A 23,423-nucleotide genomic window follows, 5' to 3' on the forward strand; every position below is an offset into this window, starting at 1 on the left:
AAATTTCGTCAATGAGTTATTTGATTTCATTTTATAATATCTTTATAAATATTCAAATAAATCTTTTAACATAAATGAGCTAATAATATACTTATTTAATACCTGTGGTTATATCTCAGACTATAATAAGTCAAATCATTTAATAGTAGTTAATCAGGATAAATGAGTTAACATCTATTAATTTAATATTATACCTTCAGTTATAATTCAAATTATTTATCAGTGGTTAATGAGGATATATGAGTTATAAAAAATTGAATTTTTATTTATCATGATAATTTTTTATTACATAATAATTATTAGATATTGAACTTACTGAATAATTTAAATATAAAACAAATAAATTAAAATGAGGTTAAAAATATTTCATTAAATAAATCAAAATATAAATATAAATAAATAAAAACAATAAAAATTATATAAAATGTTGCTGATGGAGGAATCGGATAAAAATAACAAAATAATACGGTTTGGGTTTGTCAAAAAATTTGAAAGTTAAGACTATAAAAGCATATTGGGTTACTTGGCCAATCGGGCAAGAGATAAAATTGTAAAACTGATGGATGGATGGAGAATTTAGTAATAATAATATGTGTGTAATGAGTAAAAGAAGAAAAGAATAATAATAATAATAATAATATATTTTTTGGGACATATATTACATTTGCTTAGTGTTTTTATAAAATTTCTTCAAAAGAGTAAAAAAATATGTAATAATTTTTCTAATCATTATTTTGGACTTGAATACAAATAAAAAGTTAATTTTATACTATTAAAATTGATAATTAAGTTTATATAAAATTATTAATTTCATAAATAAAAAACTAACTTTATAAAATTATTTTCAGTCATATTTATTCGAGATGATATTCAGATTTAATAAAGACATTTTTTTATGATAATATTAAAAAGGGTTTGTAGATTTGATAAGGTTTAAATTTAAATTTTAGTTTTTGTTTTTTTTCTTATATTTTAGTCAGACTAATTGTATTACGGCGAGAAAAATGAATGCGGCGAAATTAATTTCGAATATTTTAACTATTTTAATTTAAAATAATTGTAATTATTTGACTAAAATATATTGAGAATAATTACTTTAAATTAATTTTTCCTTCATTTTAATTATAATAATTTTAAATATTTTTATGAGTTGAAAACAAAATCAGTGACACTATGTAAAAAAAGTTAGTACTTCACCACCATTGTACAAAATTATAGTTTAGGCCATATTTTAAAAAATTAATACGGTAATTTTTAAATGAAATAACTCGTTCAATAAATATATTATTTTAATTTAGATGAAAATAATAATTAGTAGAAGGGAAAATAAGAAAGTAAAAATTTAATATTTTACTGAATATTAGATAATAAATTAAATTAAACAATGTAAATTATATTTATTGTGAGACAGTGGAATTTATCAAGTCAAATTTTAAAAACCTTTTCAAAATAATATAATTGATTAACTAAAGCATAAAGATTTTGTGCTTTTATTTATTACTGTTCTCGCATGATACTGTTACGTTCGACAAATCTAACGAGGTCAATTCACCACCATTTAAAATGAGTTAACTATACAAGGCCCACATACTAAAACAGGCCGAATAAGCCCATTAAGAGTTTGGGCTTCCGTAGAAGTGTTTTCTTCCATTTTTCGTTAAACATATGCAGTCGAACAAAATAGTGAGATTAAAATTTATAATTTTTCAATAAGCAAAACTAATGAATTTTATCAACGTTCACCTTTTTTTCATCAGACCTTTTATATATTTACTAAAAATGATTGAAAATTAAATTTTTAAAAAATAATAATAACAATGACATTTTTTTAAAAAATAACTCACTCTATAAAACTTGAAAAGCCATCAAAATATTTAACTAATTCATAATATATATATAAAAAAATTGTCAATAAAATTTCTCAAAAATTTTCGTTTAATATTGCTTATACTTAGGCGAGGCATTCAAATAATTTTAAAATAGTAGATAAGATAAATGTAGAGACCATGATGCCTTGGTGCTCGGTTCATCCATTAATAATAAACAAATGACAAAAATATATGTTAAACATAATTCAAAGACAATTTAAGTGTGACATTAATGCGTTTTGGTTATAGAATGATGCTTATGTCATTTTCACATTAGTTTGTCTTATTTTACGATTTTAAAAATAGACATCTGATAAGTTAAAAAAATACAATCCAATCATTTTCTTATCTTCCTTTTTAATTCTAAAGAAAATAAAATCAAGTTGTTATAAGTATGTATAAAACAAAACAAATAACATCTTCCTGAATTCAATTATTAGACAATGAAAGAAGTTAAAATTTATTAATGACTAACTTATAATCTCTTTTCAAATAAGGATTAAATATATTTTTAATTATTAAATTGTGACGTAAAAATGAAATTCGTAATTTTCTCAAATTTTGATATATATATATATATATATATATATATATATATATATATATATATATATATATATATATATATATATATATGACCTTAAATTTTAAAAAATAATAGATATTTTAATTCAATTATATTAATTATTTTTTTTGTCAAATATATTTTGTGATGATGATTAAATTGTTTGAACCATTTTGAGACGTAATAGCTCAAATGTCAATAAAATTAAAAAATTAACTTATTAAATTAAAAAAATTGTATTCATTCATTTTTAAAATTTAATAACTAAAATGTATCAAAATTTAAAAGAATAAAAAATTTCTATTTCACCTTTAAATTCTGGGACTAAAAATATATTTAACTTTTTTTTATATTATTTAATGATAATAATAATAAATAAACATATACTGCATTATCAAGTCAAAACAATATTGAATCTCGTTATTTAAAAATGATTTGGTAAAACAAAATTACAAAACGTAAGACTTTTAAGCATTTATTAACTCAATCTCACCATTTTGACTAAAAAGAAATACTTCAATTTATATAATTTATGTTATTAATCTAACTATGATAAGACCTATTTTTTTTTAATGGATTTATGTATTTAAATCAATGTTTAAGATAACTATTTTGATATTTCTTTGACTCAAAGGTTAAATTATAACTTAAGTTATTAATATTTAATGGCTACTAAGTTATCAAATATTAAGTTATGAATATAAAGTTATCAAATGTTCTAATAAACTAACTAAATTTAAAATTGACTAATTCCAAATCCCGGCTCAAGTTAAGATAGCTAACGTCATATAAATCACAAATCCATGTATTTCTAATACAAAATGAATGGTAACTCCGATCTTCATTCTCTAGTTATTTTAAAATTATATCTCCTAGTCTAAATTAAGTGAGCTTTACATTTTATTTTTGTTATTAAGAATATGATATTTAACTTACCACTCTAGTATTTCTAAGCTATTTATAATTAGAGATGACAGTCGAACATAGTATATATGTAGGTTATATGTTTATATATTTAATTTTGATATCTAAAGTAAAAATTCAATATTCATCTTCATATTTAATTGATATAAATTTTTTATTTTATACCGGTTTCTTAAGTGTTCCAAATATCAATTAAATAATTTTTTATAAAAAATAAAAATCATAAAAGAAATAACATTATCAAACATTTAAAATAAACAAAGAATACATTTTTTTAATGTCCAATATTAAAAAAAGAGATTATAATTATATAAATATCAAATAACAATTTGATACAAATCAAATAATTATAGAAAGTTGAAAAAAATGATCAAATATAAATCCTACAAATAAGTTAAGAAACTAATGACTAAAGAAAACAAAATACATTTTCAATACAAAGACTGGATGAACAAATATATTCATATTTATTTTATTTTCAAATTCGATTAAAAAAAAGTTAAGTATTATCTTTACAAGTCTTCCTGCCTACATTAAGTACGTAGTCACTTGTCAATATGGATTTAAGAAAGTGAATGGAATAATTTATGAGTAAAATATGTCTTATTTATTTTTTAAAATATTTGAAGGCGATAGAGAATAAATTTGAAAGTAAAGTTTTAAAAAATTTGTAAAAGATTTGACTAATGTGATATAAAAGAATAAAATTTTAATAGATAAAAAAAGATTACAAAATTGTTTTTGATGTTAAAAATAATATAAAATTATTTTTGAATCAGTTGGAATTGTTTTTTAAAAAAAATGCTAGTGAATAGTTTTGAAAAAAATAATTATTGTAATAGAAAAAATACAATTTATTTGATATAATAATAAAAATTAAATATTTAGATATTAAATATTTATAGCAAAAACCATAAATTATTCATCACAAGACCTCTCTTAAGCAATAGTCATAAATTATTTGGTGGAGGAATCCTGTAAAGCTATTGGAAGCAAAAGCTAAACCAGGAGCATTTAAGGATTGAATCAATTCAAATTCATCTTTCCTTTTCTGTCTCAATTGGAAATGATTGAATGCTAACACAACCTAAATTAATATAAGAATTTCTTATCAAAATAAAAACAAATTCAGAAAAATATTTGTGAAAATAGTTGTCTTCAAAATCATCTTTTTTTGTTAAAAACTATGCCTAACTTTATCTTAAAGTTCTAAGTTGTAAGTATATAGGTTTTGATTCTAAATAGATTATATCTTTTTATCGAGAATTTTTGTCAACACTTATAATTTCGCTCTATGAGAGAGATGTATTATTGTTGAATAATATTTTTGTGCCAAGATTTTTTGTAATATTTATAAAAATTTTGTATTTTATATTTCAATTATAAGTATAATATTTTTATTCCAATTAATTAATTGTTTAATTTTTAATTTTTTACAATTTGTGTAGACTTAATAATGTTGTTCATTTCATAAAGTAAATTTTAGTTTTGATATTTAAAAAATGGTTTTTTTCTATTATTATAAAATTAGGAATAATTCTTTTTGGGTGTTGCTTCCTCCACCACTATCCCTTCTCCCTCCACCTTCCCAATCCTTTATAAAAAAATTTTAATTACAAAAGTAGTTTTTTTTACTTTTAACCTTATTTATTTACTTTATTCTGAAATCCTAAATTCCTACTTATTTTTACTCACCCATTTTCACTACATAGCCCCACCATCCATTATCCCAAGTCCTATTTTCTCTCTTTCCAGATTCTCACCCCCTCAAACTCTCATCGAATCCGTTTATTCTCATCTCCCAATTTTTACTTCTCTTCTCCATATCCGTTTGGTTCTTCTTCATATTTCTGTCTCCATATCCGTTTGGTTTCGTGGTGCGGTGGTGTGGCTTTTTGTGGTGCGGCGATGCAGGGTGTTTGCAGTGGTTATTCGGCGGTGCAGCAGTTTCAAACGATAATGAATATTTTATGACTAGCAACAATGAATATTTTATGACTAACATTATAAAAAAATAATTTTATTGACATTGATAAAAAAATTCTAAATGACATCAATGAAAAGATATATCATTAATGTTGGTAAAAAAAACGATTGCAAAATAAATTTGGAAATTAACCACAATCGATTGTTAACATGACAGAAATATTCATTATTGTTAGTAAAATGTGTTAAAGTATCTATATCTCAATTTCAAAACGATAACGGAATAAAAAAATGAAAAATGTATACATGAATTAATTAAAAAAATTTCAAAAGTTCAAAATTCTTACTATTTAATTATAATTCAAAATTTTCTAAATTTAAATGATCAAATTCCTCACTTAAAGTTTTAAAATTTCAATATTTTAATTTTTATTTAAATGATTATATAAAATGTTTCAACCTTTTTATAAAATTAAGGTTTAATAGCTTTTTTTGTCCCCATATTTGCTTATTTTTCCCCATTAGGTCCATTCTTTTTAAAGTGTGTCAAATTGGACTTCACTTATAAAATTTTGCGTCAACATCATTCCTTCCGTTAAATACTCACAAACAGCGTTAACTTTTTATTCTCTCTCCTTTACTTTTTTTAACACAGCAGCTTTTATCAGTTTTTGTAGCATAAAATGATTAGTTTTCCCCACCTTCTTTTATGCCGAAGTTGCAAGTGCATTTTCCGGTGTCGTTTTCCTCTCCCTTATCACCGTTTTGTTCCTCATCAAACGCAAAAAGAACGTCTCAGTCAACAAGGGTCCCAATAAAAAATACGGAACTTCTCTGGGCAATGGCTCATCGTCGCTACCCACCCACCTTTGCCGCCACTTCTCAATTGCGAAAATCAAAGCATCAACCAATAACTTCGATGAACTCTTAATCGTTGGTGTGGGAGGCTTTGGTAACGTGTGAACCAAGACTCTTCTGTAGTGAACGGAGACTCTCGAGAAATTACACCTCCAGCGGTGCAGAAGCCGCAAGCAAAGATCTTTGGAGAGGAAGGGTCGTCAGCGAGACTTTTCCTATGCGGTAGGCGCCATGGAGTGGGTTCTCAACAGTAGCGGCAAGCTTTGGATACACGTTTCAGAAAAAAAGGAAAGTGATGTGGCTCGCCATTTGCCATATCGAAAAAAAGTTAACGTCATTTAATTTTAAAAACTAAAAATAAAAGTTTCAAAACTAAGGGGATAAAACCCAAAATCGCTTTCAATTTCCTAGTAAATAAAAAAAAGCTTAAGGCTACGCACGTTCTACAGTTTAAAATACATGACATTTTTTTGTTGTTAATTTTTAAATATTATTATTCTATTTTAAAAGAAATATTAAATTCAAAAGTGACTATTTCAAATTTTGAAGAGATAAAAGTTAAAATTTTATAGAATTAACATTAAAGTTTACTCATATTTCAATTTTTATAAAAACTAAATTGAAATTGACTAATATTACAAAAATTAAAAATATGTACAAGATATTTAAAGCATCTACTAAATTTACCAACCAATCAAGGTAGTGTATGTTTGAAAAGTGTGCCCGAGAACAGATGTAAACTAGTTAGTTCTTTTACGATTTGACTTCTCCCTCTAAAAAGAATCATCAACAAAAGCATCATATTTTAATACTATATCCTTAGCATTGTGATTAGAAAAGTCACAAACGATGTTCATACATACAAAATTAAAGTGTTAAACATTTTCACTATAACATTAATGCTTGGAACATAGGTCACAATTCCTTAGCAACAGCCTCTTTTGCTTTAAGATGTGGTCGGTTAAATCGATGTTCTTGAAAAATGAAATATTGATAATGACCATTAAACCTGGGCCAAAGCTTTTTATTGGTTTTGTCATGAAGGGTTTTGTTTTCTTTTTTAATGTTCCTCTTTTTATCATAAACTTAACTTTTGTGAAGATATCATGTGCAATAATGAAGATGAAGGTGTGAAAAAATGAAATTAATTTGAGATTGATGGCAATCGTTATCCTAAACATTTGCATTAGGAGCTGAAAAGTGATGATATGAAAGAATATTAAAGATGGGGATTGTTAGAGATAAGGCTTCAAAAATATAATGGACCACCATAATAACTTTCTTACATAATCTTTATGCTGCAAATAATTGTGTGGTCCATTATTTCCTTTGCAATAACTGGTCCTATTTCTTCCTTTACATCTTCATTTCACAATAATAATAAATTGTTTTTACATGAGACAGATTCCTCCTCTTTTTTTACTCGATATATTCAAATTATAAACTTCTAATAAACAAATTATAACATATTCTAAACATAATTTATACACATTAAAATTAACTAAATTTGTCTGAGTATATCTAATAATTAAGAATTTGATTTTTGTCAGTAAATTAACCTAATTCCCTGCTTACAAGTTCTGGTATGAGAAAATAATTAATTCAACCCGATTCACATTTTATGGAAAAATTCAACCCAATTATTCTAACTCTACGTTAGAAATAATGCGTTCATCGATATATTTTAAAAATAAAAGAAAATGTAAATTTAAGAAATCCACAACTCCTGTTGTTTTTTGTAAAGCTAATCAACAGTCAAGTAAGGTGAACTGTAAAGAAATTTAAGTTGTTAAATAAATAAAAAATTGCTTTTTGGCTAATTTTATAAAAACAAATATAGGCTATTATATGTTTAAGTTAGATTAATGAAAAATGAGTTAAAAGAATCATTTGGTGTGTTAAAATTCTACAAAATCCGAAGGTGATTGAACTTTAGCGAAATTAATGAAGAAGCTAATCATTAAAAAACGTTATTTCAGCGAATCCCCACGGTGACATGTTGGTTTCAAAGTCATTGGGAATTTGACTAAGACTTTGGATTCTTGATGAATAAATCGGGCATTGCTGCTGCTTTGATATTTTATTCTGCGTTGTCTTTTCTCATCAACCGAGGAACATTAGGTACAACTTCAAGGCGGAAGTGTTTCAAAGGACTGCTTCATGAGTGGGATTAAGATTAGTAGTTGTAATATATAAAATATATCGATGGGAGTTAATGGTTATTCATGGACAATTATAGAGTATTAATAGATCAGATTGTCTTATATTTTTTAAATATACGATATTAATAATTGAGTTTTAGGTTTGATTATCTAAAAATATATTGCACTAATAGTTATTCAATGGACTTAGCTGTCAGAAGTCCTATAAATATACAATTGATGTTCAGGTACAATCATCCTTTTCTATCCTAATAAAATATAGACTTTTTTATGAAACATATTTGACTTGAAAGTCGGAGTGTCTTCTGCAGGTCAACAACTTATTGGAGTGGATCGCGTTGTCGGAGACGATTGAAGATCAAATGAGAGCAGAGCAAGCAGGGACGACCCTCGGACCAATTCAACCGAAACATTTTGGCGCCCACCGTGGGGCTGAGCGGCATCCCCATGAAGCCACGAAGAACCAGACGCGCGCTCAGTCTCGACATCGCTACATCGGATCAATACCAGGTTTTGTAACAAGAGTAAAAAATTCCGTAATAATTCCTAAAGGCATGTCTTTTGTTTTGAGAACTTTCAGGAAAGTTCGGTCTCACGTTCATCCTTGGCAGGTTCCACTTTTCATTATAATTTATAAATTATAATATAATTGTTTAACTCATATTTTTGTGAGTAAAAATATCCTGTAGAGCATGGTTCAGAAATGCGTTCAACCTTGTCAGGTTCTACCGACTCTTAGTTTAAAATTATAAATTATAAAATATTATGTGGAGGAAGGTTCAGACCTCCACTTGGTCAGGTTCTACCAACTCTTAATTTTAAATTATAAAATATTATGCACAGGGTGATTCAGAAATGCGTTCAATCTTGTCAGGTTCTACCGACTCTTAATTCTAAATTATAAATTATAAAATAATATGTACAGGATGGTTCAGAAATGCGTTCAACCTTGTTAGGTTCTACCACTCTTAATTTTAAATTATAAATTATAAAATATTATGCACAAGATGGTTTAGAAATGCGTTCAACCTTGTCAGGTTGTTCAACCTTGTTAAGTTCTACCGACTCTTAGTTTTAAATTATAAATTATAAAATATTATGTCCAGGAAGGTTCAGACCTCCACTTGGTTAGGTTCTACCAACTCTTATTTTTAAATTATAAATTATAAAATATCATGTGCAGAAAGGTTCAGACCTACCTTCAACTGTGTCAGGTTATAGTGGCCGCCCGGGAGAAGTCAGAAAAATGATTTCAGAAATCCCCGCTCAACGCAGAAAGTCAGAAAAATGACTCCTGCCTCAAGCCGCTCGGGGGGAAGTCAGAAAAATGACCTCAAAAATCCCCGCTCAACGCAGGAAGTCAGAAAAATGACTCCTATCTCAAGACCGCTAGGGGGGAAGTCAGAAAAATGACTTCAGAAATCCCCGCTCAATGCAGGAAGTCAGAAAAATGACTCCTGCCTCAAGCCGCTCGGGGAAAGTCAGAAAAATGACCTCAGAAATCTCCGCTCAACGCAGAAAATCAGAAAAATGACTCCTACCCCTCAAGACCGCTCGAGGGGAAGTTAGAAAAATGACTTCAGAAATCCCCGCTCAACGTAGGAAGTCAGAAAAATGACTCCTGCCTCAAGACCACTCGGGGGACGTCAGAAAAATGACTTCAGAAATCCCCGCTCAACGTAGGAAGTCAGAAAAATGACTCCTGCCTCAAGCTGCTCGGGGGAAGTCAGAAAAATGACTTCAGAAATCCCCGCTCAACGCAAGAAGTCAAAAAAATGACTCCTGCTCCAAGACCGCTCGGAGGAAGTCAGAAAAATGACTTCAAAAATCCTCGCTCAACGCAGGAAGTCAGAAAAATGACTTTTGCCTCAAGACCGTTCGGGGGAAGTCAGAAAAATGACTTCAGAAATCTCCGCTCAACGCAAGAAGTTAGAAAAATAACTCCTGCCTTAAGACCGCTTGGGGGAAGTCAGAAAAATGACTTCAGAAATCCTCGCTCAACGCAGGAAGTGAGAAAAATAACTCCTGCCTCAAGCCGCTAGGGGGATGTCCAAAAAAGGGCTTCAGAAATCCCCGCTCAACGTAGGAAGTTAGAAAAATAACTTCTGCCTCAAGACCACTCAGGGGGAAGTCAGAAAAATGACTTCAGAAATCCCCACTCAACCGAGGAAGTTAGAAAAATAACTCCTGCCTCAAGCCGCTAGGGGGAAGTCCGTAAAAGGGCTTCAGAAATCCCCGCTCAACGCAAGAAGTTCGAAAAAGAACTCTTGTCAGTCAACTACTTAACAGGTTCAGCTTTGTCAGGTTCCAATGTCTTTTCATTATAAAAATAAATTATAAAATATTGAAGCGTTTACTTTATTTTATTTAAAAGCATATTTTTTTGGAGTGAAACTCTCTTGCATAGGAAAAAGTGTCAAAGAGAACTCTTAGCATTTTCTGTTCAGTCTAGGGAATAGATCCAAAGAGAACTCCTAGAGTTCGCCGCTCGGTACAGAGAGCAATGAAGACTTAAAGCATCGAAGATAGACTCCCTAAATACAACGTGAGCGACCTATTTTAAAGCTCATAATAATCCCTACGCACCTCTTTCAACAAAGAGCTCGCTCGGACTTGGGGCCTTATGTATTATATAAAATATATTGATCGGAGTTAATGGTCATTCATGGATAATTATCAGGTATTGATAGGTCAGATTGCCTTACGCTTTACAAATATACGATATTAATAATTGATTTTTGGGTTTGATTGCCTAAAAATATATTGCACTAATGGTTAATCAATGGACTTACCTGTCACAAGTCCTATAAATATACAAATGATGTTTAGGTACAATCGTCCTTTTCTATCCTAATAAAATATAGACATCTTTATGAAACATATCTGACTTGAGCGTTGGAGTGTCTTCTGTAGGTCAACAACCCATTGGAGTGGATCACGTTCTCGGAAAGGATTGAAGATAAAAAGAGAGCAGAGCAAGGAGGGACGACCGACCCTCAGACCAATTCAACCGAAACAGTAGTTATATGCAGTAACACAAATATCTTTATCAAATCCTCAAATGATTAATAGATTAATTGATTTATGGGCTAAACTCAAGATATTAACACCCACTCAAATAAATTCTCTAATCTTAATCTTTACTTTATCGTATATATGTATGGATAAGACCGTTCGACCGAGTTAGGAGGATGGAGATCCCAAATCCTATACAACATTCAACATAATCTTTGATAAATCTTACTTATTAGGTATTGAACCGTGATTACAGTTAATCGTAGATCCATCTCAAAACTTATTAATACAAATATAAGATAAGGAAATAAATAATTACATTTATTATTAATTTAAAATTTTATTATCTTCTAACAACATAAAAAAAATTGAACTAAGCATACTTAATATAACATAAGTTAATAAGGAGATAAGATTAACATAAGCTAATTAGAAAAGAAATAGTAAATAAATATTTGATAATGATTTTAGATTCTATACCAAAATATTTATCTTTTTCTTTTATTTATGATGAAATTTTAGCCTCACAAAAATATATATTGCAATACCATAAATTATTAATGAATATAAATATCTATTTTTATCGTAACTTAAGTTACTAAAATTACATAGTAAAGCTTAATTATCAATTATTATAATGAGAAATTTACTATATATAAAAATAATAATTAATCATTTAAAAATTTAAAAATTTAAAATGTACTTACATAATTAAGTTTATTTTTCAAATATATATATATGTACAGTAAAATTTAAAGAAAGATTATAAAAAAACTAGCGACGTTATGAAAATTCTTAACCTATAAAACAATAACTTTCAACCATTGGCTTGCACTTTTTACCAATCAAAACAAAATAGACTAAATTGATTCGTTATACTGTTCAAATTAATTTCTCTCGTTCTTTTCTGATTATGACTAACCCATCCAAACAAGTAAAGCTTATACAAATTGAAGAATAATTTATTTCAAATCCATATGTAAACTTTTCTTAAAAGATAGTTTTTAATTTAATTCAAAGTATATATTATTTAAAATGTCATTAAATTTGCAGGGCATTGTAATTAAACATGTTTTTTTCCTTAGTAATAGATGAATGAGAACATATTGAAGTTAAAAATTAAATATTATATGGAATTTGATATTCAAAATATGACACGACATTAGACACCGATGGTTGGATTGAAGCTGTACGGTGTTACTTACCCACGTCGCGTCGGATTCAAATGGGAGAAAAAAACAAACGATGACATTAAAATAAAATATTTAATTAAAACCCATGTATAAAATAAAATATTTTCTGAAGACACAGTAAGAATAGTTTTGAAATTTTCCTTAAATTAGAATGTTAACAAATACAAAGAATAGCTAGTTCTATAAAATAGAATTAAAATAACAACTAAAAACTCAGTTAGTGTATGTCATAACTGATACTATATAATGTTTAGAGATTTCTATTACAAATTTATTCATAAATTTGGAATTAAAAACGTAAAATAAGTATAGAAATAATAATACAATTTCATTTTGTAAATACTGGAGATGAATTTGTGCTTACTGTATAGTTGTTTGTCGTGACTGGTGCCTGTATAACAAACGTCACATCTCTGCAAACAAAGCACGTATCTGAAACAGTTTATAATTAATTATAAATGAGTGAATTAAGTTACGCCAATGAGAATTGTGAATTGATGAGAGAGGTTGGTGCCAAAGTAAGGCTATTTGGCTAATTATTGTAGAAATTTGAAATTTGAAATTACTGTAGGAACACGTGCAAGGGGAAGAAAAGCAGGTTATAGGAGAGAATTAAAATAATGATAAAGTTTAGAAGTAAGAAGAAGAAGAAGAAGAAACGAAGTTCATCAATCTAATCATGTTATTGAGGAACTAGAAGGTCACATCATGTTGGCACAGTGTAATGTTTTAGGTAGGGACAGAAAGTTGCCCATCAACTCACTGTGCAGGGTGTTATGTTAACCTAAGCTCTCACCTATATTTTAAGTTAACTCCCATCTTAAGGAACACTGAATTATTATTATTATTATTATTATTATTATTAGTATTCAGATAACTGCGTTGCACCACGAAGGTGTCATTATAACATACATTATATTCTTAATTAATCCTCAACCAAAACAATTATCCTATGACAACGATGTCTCAATACGCTGATATTGGACAAGATGTACAAATTATAGTCCACTGTTGTTATAGAGAAAAATGTGCTACCAAATGACAGCTTTTAAGTTTGGTTCAAAGGGAATGTTAATAGTTTTATTGACTTTGGTGGAAGTGCCAATGTTTCTAAATCAAGGGATGAAGACAAGGAGCATAAGGATTGTCGGACTTTTATTCATACACTCAATCTTATACGTTCATTCACGATTTACACATACATAAAAAGAAAATAACTTTTTGTATAAATATTCTAAAATGTTTATTCATTTAACATGGAATTTCACATTAATAATTGTTTACAGTTCAAATCATGGTAAAATTAATCATAAGTTCTTATCATCAATTTTGTGGGACCATGTCTTTATTTTTTTGTCACTCAGGCTTCTTCTCTTCTTCAGCTTTGTTCTTTTCTCACAGTCACGGGATGTCTCCCTCGTTCAGAATAATATTTTAATGCTAACAATTTTGTTCTTGGATTCTGATCTACAATATTATAAATTATACAGAATTCAAGTTTTGTAAGAAAAAAATGTAATCACAATAGTAACAAAATAATTTTATGCTTAGAATCAAGACTTGTGAATTAGAAAAAATCACATCTCAATTTTCAGTACTGATGCTCTTTCAAATTGGAACACGAGGAGGATCAAAATCTCCAACTTGCGAAAAGAAAGTCAGAATATCCTTTTCACAAACCTTTGTAAATATGTTTGCGGGCTGCATACAAGTATGAAATACGGACAAAATATTTCGATTGTGGACACTGCCATGTACAAAGGAACAATCTGCTTTAATTTGTTTCAAAAAAAAATTTATGAAAAATGCAATTAGTAATTATATATGGGCATGTAGATTTTTAATACATCATCAACGTTCCACTTTAGCTGAATATGGAGACATTATTTATCTTTTTTTTTATCTTCTAAATGATTGGTGAATGACAAAAATAAATTAAATAAATAACTCCTCAGATATGGTGTGTTAAAGAAAAATATGCCTGATGAAAGTCCTAATAGTCATACAAATTGATATCACAATCAACGCAATAAAATACATTGTCCTCAAAAGAAATCTTCAAGGAAAATTAGTCCTCCTAACGTGATTGTGCTAAATTAACAATTAAAGAACAGTGATTTTGTTAAAGAAACATTATGTCTATAAAACATTTACATCTTCACAAGAAGATACCACTTAGGTTCCGTTCAACTTCAATGGACAAAAGTGTCTTCTTCTTTTATTTCAATTTTCCAAATCTTTCGTATGAAAGTACCAATTTAAAATGAAGCATTATGAAACTAGAACCAATACATCTATAATCTTTAGTCAAGAAGCTTTAAGCATAATTACTAATCCAATTTTCTATGAATAAACAAAAACACAGATTCATGACACGATTCATAATAGAGATTTTTGTTCATGTATATCATAATATTTCCTATTAAAAGTATATCTCATTGTTATAAATGAGTTTTTGTTGATTGTTGCGCAAAAGCACTTCTTGAAATTGCTATAGTGGTAGAACTTGTGAGGAAGATACTCTTTTTAGAAAGTTTAATAAAAATTTGGAAACAAATACGGTATGTTAGAGTGTTATTAAAAAAATACAATTATGACAGGACTGTATGTTGGATCTATTGAGGAGGAGGTTCACCGAGAAGACACAAACACCAATGAGATATGAGTCCAACATATAAGGGATCCACAACTCTCTACCCAAAACCTTAAGGCAACGGGTTAATGGGTCTTTCACCTTAATATATTGTTCTATTTTCTCATTTTTATCCAATGTGAGACTTAGACTCACACTTGGATTTTCAGCACTGTAAAGTATAACTTTGTCTCTTTCATTTATAAAGACAAAGAATGTCTTTTGCATGTTGATGAAGAACAAGGACAAGCTAAATATTAAAATTTTGTTAGTCAGTTAAAAGCAATTGCTGAAAAAAAGGAGCAAACAACATGCTAAGGATGATGATGATAAAGATGTTGGTGCAATGATGGATGATCCTGCTTCTCCTGCATGAGAGAACTTTTTTTTCTGATGTTGGTCACTCACGACATTCTAAGGAGGATAGAAGTACGCAGGTTGAACATGGAATACAAAAACGTAAAGATGGAAGATTAAGAAGAATTACAACATGTATGTTTAATTCAAGATTGAACCACAAAAACACTTCAAGAGTCGTCCCATAAAACTCCATTTGCAAGTATGGGATGAAAAAAGACCCTAGTTAGTTAGATGTTATTAACATCTTTGTAAAGTTTAATACAAGTATATTTTGTTGGTTTTGACATTGTTCACATTGTGAACTATTAATGTTTGTTTCAATTAATTGTATACAAAGACTTATAATGAAATGTGTGATATAGTTTAAAAATTTTGTTCAAAATATGTAACCTAATTTGCCACTCATGTGAAAACGACTAGTCACTTCTTTGTACTATTGTCTTACAAATTAAATAGTTTTGTATTAATTTTATTTTGGATTTATTAGTACTAGTTCTTTATTTTGGCTTTTATTAGTACTAGTATGCATTCCTTCATTTGTTTAGGGTATGAAAAACAAAGTGTTAATTTTATGTAACTCCAAATACAAAATAGAGTGACATTACTTCAAAACATTTGCATTATGTTAACTAAATGGTAAGCGTACCAAATCGTTCAAGTAATAAAATCATGGTAAGACATATGTCGTTTATCCAAGAGACTCATATAATACTAAATAATTATACAATTAATATCTCATCTAGGCTAAAGAATAGTTCATGAATTTACAACTATATGCAAGTAAATAAAGATTTACAAAGAATGATGGACTTTAGTAATTAGAGACACTTAGGAATGAAAAAAATGTAGAAATGGTATAGAATGGCAATGCTAGGGGTAGATTTCACCGGCTTCACTCTCTTTCACACATAAAATCATTCATATCCATCCAAAACCCTCTAAAGCACTCAAATCCTAATCCCGTGGGTGAGAGAGCCTAGGTTTTCTTATTAAGTGTCAACCCCTTGAGCACTCAACAAGAGAACCCGCATTAGGACCTAGGGATTTAGACAACTAATTTGCTTGCTGGGCTAGAGGTGCTCTTTGCTAGCTGGGCTAGCAAGACTTTCTGGCCGGGCTAAAGTTGCTCTGATGGTCGGGCTAGCGGTGCTTGCTGACTGGGCTAGCAAACTTTTGGCAACAACTCTCTATTCTTCTTCAATCTTCCAATTTCCTACAAAATAAACCAAAAATAGGTAATTAAATATATCTATAAAAACTATATACAAATCTTACATCTTTTCATGGAATTCAACACAAAACACGTGATATAAGGACAAATAAGGGGTTCCAATAAGTGTAAATAATAGTTAATTATCACACTTCTTCCATTGTCATTCATGCATTATTTATAGACTAGTTTTGTAAACTTGATAAAAAGGAAAATGAGGTTGCCCTTCTAATAAAGAAAGGTAGAGTTTAATGAAAACTTCTATTGTGAAATTCACAAAGGTCAACAAAGTTAAGGAAATGTTACAAGTAATTCTGCAATGATAATGACTTGAGTGAAGGAAATAATTTGGTATTTAAAGTGAACAATAAAGTAACCAATCCTATTATTAAAGTTTATATAAATGAATGTTCTTGTGATGTTATTGAGTATATTTCGTTATGTAACTTTTAATATCTAATTTGATATCGGGCAATTTATTTGGACAAATATTTAAGATGTATTATGTTATATTTGTTCTCTAATACCATTGTATTTTTTAAAGGTTTTGTGATTCACAAATGATTTTAATTTTTATTTCATCATTAATGTGACTAAAAATGACTAATAACATGGTTAATTATTTAACTATAATAACTTGTTTTGCAAAAAACAAAAAGAATTAGGTCTACCAGGTTTGACACAAATCTAGTATACATTAAACAAATAACTAGCTAGCAACTTAAGACTTTTTTGTATAATTTTAAGGGACTAGTTCCATTAGAGGTTTTTGTTAACTTTTTTTGACAATTATATCAATTCGTTACAAGTAGTAAATAGAAGTTTCAAGTATCATTTTCCCAAAGGATTTGTGCTTTTTTGTCCAATTATGGTAATTTTCCAATCACAACTTTGATACAAGTTATAGTTGACAACATTATGAACTAAAATAGATTGCAAACATCAAAATTCAATTAATTGTAAAGTGATTCAGTAAAAACTTCATTAGGATTAGATTTCATGAATCAAATGATGTAAATACTCACTAGTACAAAACCAACTTACAACGTCGAATATTTTTTGTCTTTCATGTCGAATTCGAGAACGACATCATATCGGGAGACGTTAAATTGACGTCGAATTTAAAAAATTTTGACGTTAATTTAACGTCAAATTTTGTTAATATACGACGTTTATTTAAGGTCGAATTTTGTCAATATACGACGTTTATTTAAGGTCGAATTTTGTCAATATACGACGTTAATCAAAATTTTTTTAAATTGTAATCATTTTTTACAACTCTCCGAGACCTAAAAAGCAGAACTATGAACGGTAATATAGGATCAACAAAAAATAACAATAACAAAGAAAAAAACAAGTTCAATCAAGCAACAAACAAGTTCAATTAAACAATAACAACAAACAAGTTCAACCAACCAACAACAACAAACAAATTCAACAAAAAAAAACAACAAACAAATTCAACAACTAAGTTCTTCAAAACGAAAACTAACCTTCAAAAGGTGGGTTCATCGGAATAAAGTGTTGCCACTAGTGAAAGAGAAAGCAGAATGCGCATATGAAGTACAAGAACACAAAAATAATCGTTGAAAACAAACGAAAATCATACCTAAAGTAGTTAATTAACATGCATTTGTATCAAATGAAAGAAAAATTACATGTGATGGTCGTCAAACTTGTTCGAGAAAAGTTTCAGCAGACAAGAGGGTCTCGCGCGCTAAAATAAAGTGAATGAATTTTCAATCTTTCGCTCAAATTTTTAATGAATTCACTAACCTTTTGACGTCTAACGCTGAGGCATTCGACGTTTTATATCATTTTACCTCGAATTATAATTCTAAACGACGTTTAATAATTGCATTTATTTACAAAATTGCCACCGATCATTTTTAACATTGGCTATTGAGTGGTTAGACGTTAAACGCGTGACGTTATACGTTATTTTTGCACTAGTGACTCTATACAATTTGTCCATATTTCATTCAAACATTCATATATAAAGCCTCACAAGTCTTAATTCCTTATGAACAAGTTTAATCAAGATGCTAAGTTACTAATTCTTAGTTGAGTTAACACTAAATTTGCATTATATTCAGATATTTAGAATGGCCAAGAGAAATTAGAACTAATTCACTTGCTTGTTTTATCTATGTACATGTTCTAAATCATTTCCGAGTGACTAGAAACATTTAGATGCATGAAAATTCCAAACTTAAACACTACATTAAAGATAAAGTATATGAACAAACAAGATTCTATTGCACAAAAACTTTTACATCAGTTTAAGTACATTGCATCCAATCCTAATAAAGAACTTTCATCCAATAAAGCTTTTTTCGATCACCAATGGTTTGTAGTTGTTATCTACCATGAATGTTACTACAATTGACAAATAACGAGGTTAACCACTTCCGTAAGGTCACTACTTTGTAAAAAAAGAGGCTTACCATGTCTAATACATAGTACACAAATATTTGATGAATAACTTAAGACTTTTTGTACAACTTTAAACCAATTTTCTTTTAAACATAAAATACAATTCAATACAACATATAAACATGAAATACAATTGAGTACAACATAAATTTACATTTTCTACAATGTGCATAACTATATTTGAATAAACAACATCTACACTAGTAAGTTGGAATAAGTAAATCTAACTCGAATCACTGATTCCCTATAGGTATTGTCTTGATCTAGTATTCATTCACACACGTATTTCTTCCTAATTTGTTGTATTTGCTTATGCACAAAGAAATATTACTCAATCATACGAGGTCATAGCAAACAGTGAAAAACGCAAAACAATGACATAAAAATATTTAAAACGCTTGAAATTATTTAGCAATGTCTTACTAATTACATTGATGTATTTAAACATGTTTTTCTCATCATATTTCGAAACATCATTTTTATAACAATGACTCCATAATCATATTTGCAAAACTCACACAATCATATACACACATAGTTACAACCTTCAAAATCAAAATATAGATATTCAATGAGTCATTACTATTATAAAAAAATAATACAAATACATCAATTTAAACATATTTGAAACATAAGTCAACCCTTCACCCTATTTGAAACTTTGTTCAATTACAATATATCAAAGTCAAACACACAAACTGAATATAAACATATCCACAAATCATCACAAATAAATCATTACAATAATATCAATGAAATCACCAAATATATATCAATTTCAAACCAACCCCTAATCAAACTTCTTTAGTTTAACCAAACCATAACCAAAAATTAAAAATATTTATCATCAAACAAATAGCGTTATACGAATCTTACTTGCAACCAATGAAATGGACTTCACTAACATAGAAGCCAAATACGTACCAAAAACCGAAGTGCGAAACAATGGAACAAATAAGAAAGTCACACTCAAACAATGAATCGAGAGGGTACAACGAAATACAACGAACCTACAGCAACAAAATGGAGTCACACCACAAGTAAAGAAAAATCGCATAAAAGCACATCCAAACAGAAGTTTGAAATGCTAGGTTTTTTCGTATGCACTTCACCATGTAGTCATACCATTCAAATTTCCGCATAAAAAAAATAACTCCTTCGTCAACAGCAAAAAGAATATTCAAAATTCATTTATAAAAAACAAATAGGCTGTGTCAAAATATAGTTTCCAAAAAAAAAGATTGAGTTGAAAGAAAATTAGATTGTGGCGTGTTGAAGTGGTGAGGATTGAAGGATGCGAAACCAATTAACTACAGTGTAGAACTATTGTGTTTAGCTGGGAAAATTGACAAAACCCTTCATACTTTGCATCAGCACCCCTGTCTTTAAGGGGCAATTAAGGGGTCCAGAACCAGCCCATGACTTCCTGGTTAGCATAACCAAGGGCAGCCCCTCAAGGGTCCCACCCCACCAAAACAAGATTACTCACTTCATCACTAACCAAAAACCAAAACAAACCACAGTGTGGGTCCACACGCAAATAAACTAATAAGTTCATAGATGAAAAACAAACACCCATGGCGTAAAAGTGTGGAAGACAAGACACAAAATAGTTCTTCTTCAACTCTCTTTTTCTCTCCTCAGTTTCTCCCTCTTTATTATTTTTTAGTATTTTAGTAAATATTATTTTTTTAATGTTTGACAGATCTACTTGCTTTAAAAGGAAAGTACTCCCAAATATTTCCCACCCAACAAAATCTTTTTGGTTATACAACACTACAGACAGTAATTAAATCATCCTATCACACCAGATTATCTTAAGAAACTAGTGTTGTGTTACACGAGGATTGCATGTTTCACTAGATAAAGTACTTACAAGCATAATTAAGGTTTCTTTTCAACTATTAAATACATAGAATTTCCCATGAACTATTATTAATCTATACCCTTATCCAAACATACTTTGATTATTATCAAAAGCTTACAGTTTTAACTTTTAATGAACCCTCAAATAGAATATGTGTTTTTCATTGCCTGTTATCTATCAGATGATTGTTTTGTGAATAAAGCAGCACAAAGCTGCACAGCGCCATAGGAATAGAACAGAACCAGGATTTCACCACCTCCCATAATTTAATAAACCCCATAGGCAGCAACACTTTCTGCCCCTTTCTCTCGAACACGAGATACAGAGAAAAAAATCATTATTATCATTTTTTCCATGTCTTACGGGGGAGAAAATGTGAAATCACAGAAATTTAATTAGCTTTCGTCTTCCTCAAAAAATTCAGAGAACCAACAGCACACTGCATGTCCAGTTCACTGTTCAGTGCTAGCACCACTCAAACAAACAAAGCCAAACAAAGTCCGAAGATCACGCCATAGATAAACATACACATACACATCTATCACTAATTCAGAATAAAATCATTAAAAGCTTAGAAAGCAAAATAAATTCCCTTCTGGATATATCATTCTCTCCCATTAAGGTGCTTGATCATCATCGTCTCATCAACAATATTTAAAAAAAAGGAAATTAAACCACTAATTAATTAACTGGTAGTAACATCATCAACAACAGCATCGTGATCATTAACCTATCTAACACATTATTCTTCACCCCTCACAGATCAAGAAGTAGAAGAAGACCCGTTAGCATTAGCACCAACGTTCAACCCACCAAAGTGATTGCGACTCGGATCCTCACTGCGATCTTCAGCACCACCACCGATGTTGCTATCAGGGTCTTCTTCAAAACCCTTGACACCCCCATTTGCATCATTATCATTAATATTATTAGTAATATTATCATTGCTAGTAATATTAACATTATTATCTTTTTTGGCCAAGGTGTTTTTGTTGTTGTGCATCCAAACCTTGAGAACGCTTCTATCCACGCCAATCTCGTTGCAAAACTCGTGAATCAAATCTTCGTCTCTCTTCTGCATCTTCCACCCTACTTTCTCAGCGAACTTGTGCATCTTCTCCTTCTGGTCCTGGCTGAACTTGGTTCTAAAGCGCTTTCTGGTGAGCGCGGAGGGTGCGGCCGTGCTCTCAGGCGGAGCAGCGAGCCCGGCGGAGAGGGCAAGGAGCATGTGCGGGGCGGAGGGGTAGTAAGAGGAGGAGATCGGCGGCGGGGATGCAGAATTCGGACTTCGATTCGCCCCCGCTGCCTGGAACGGAGGCGGAGGGTGGTGGCGATGGTGCGGCTGGTACTCGATCACATGCGTGGTGGATGCGATGGGCGGCTCATCTGGCTCGCGGCGGTGGAAGTTGCGGTGGCAGCCGCATGCTGCGCATTTAATGGAGCTGGGGTCGGCGGCAGTGGCTGTGGGGGACGGCATGAACTCGCCGCATCCATCTAAAGCGTGCCCACCCAAGTTGGCGGCGTGGTTTTTGAGGCATTCCTTGTAGGTGACGGCGGCGGGGATGGGGTGGTGGTGGTGGTGATGGTGTCGCTTGAGTACCCCGTTGGAGAAAGACAAGGCCTTGGTTGCGGTGGGGGTGTTGATCCTGGTGGGTGTTTCGGTGTCATGTTCTGGGGATTTTGTTGTTGCACTGGGAGTGGTGTTGTTTATGATTGTTGTTGGGGTTATGTCCATGGCTCTAACATCTAGGGTGAGTGAAAGTAACAATATTTAAAAAACCAAAAAAGGTTTGCTTTTTAGGGTTAGGTTTTTTGGTGGAGATTAGATGGAAGTATGAGATGTCACAGTTGCAGGAATTGAAGTATGGTGGTGGAGGTGGTGGAGGTGGCGGTAGTGGGTGGCACTGTTGTATACGGGAGAAAAAAATAGGAAGAAAATGGAAAGAGAGAAAAAGGAAGGGGCCGGGGGGGTTGGAGGAGGGAGGAGAAAGAGGAGTGTCGATGATGGTGTTGTTGAGTTGAGTTGAGAGAGTGATGAGATGAGTGTTGATAATAAAAATCTGGGTTTGGGATTGGGTTATGTGGTGGAGCTTCTTAACCAGTAGTGTTTTAACCCTGGTTCTAATCCATGGTTAAGTTATTGACCCCACTTGAGGTTAGATGTGAGTAATAAATATGCGCGCTTGGGGTGATGACCCTACAGTTTATTACCACTATTATTAGTTATTAGGAGAGTAGTGTAGAATAGTAATGGTTTTAATTTGGGAATTTGATTTGATTTTGAGTGGTTAGTGTGGTGCAGTGAGTTTAGGGTGGGAGAGTGGTTTCTTTCTTAGCATGAGAATGGTATGGTCTGCAATTCTGAGCCCATTCACTGTAACCCATCTTAATTTGTCAAGTTGGCAGG

General features: G+C 30.3%; 1 protein-coding gene across 1 annotated transcript; it reads right to left on the reverse strand.

Annotated features, from left to right (window-relative positions):
* Positions 1–21,594: 21,594 nt before the first annotated feature.
* Positions 21,595–23,064, reverse strand: HB34 (homeobox protein 34). The gene has a single exon (XM_047305546.2). The coding sequence runs from the start codon at positions 22,749–22,751 to the stop codon at positions 21,780–21,782; it is 972 nt and encodes a 323-aa protein (XP_047161502.1). The 5' UTR covers positions 22,752–23,064; the 3' UTR covers positions 21,595–21,779.
* Positions 23,065–23,423: the final 359 nt, after the last annotated feature.

This window comes from Vigna umbellata, chromosome 4 (assembly GCF_029865625.1).
Source record: "Vigna umbellata cultivar VRB3 chromosome 4, Vumbellata_1.0, whole genome shotgun sequence".
Taxonomy (NCBI): Eukaryota; Viridiplantae; Streptophyta; class Magnoliopsida; order Fabales; family Fabaceae; genus Vigna; species Vigna umbellata.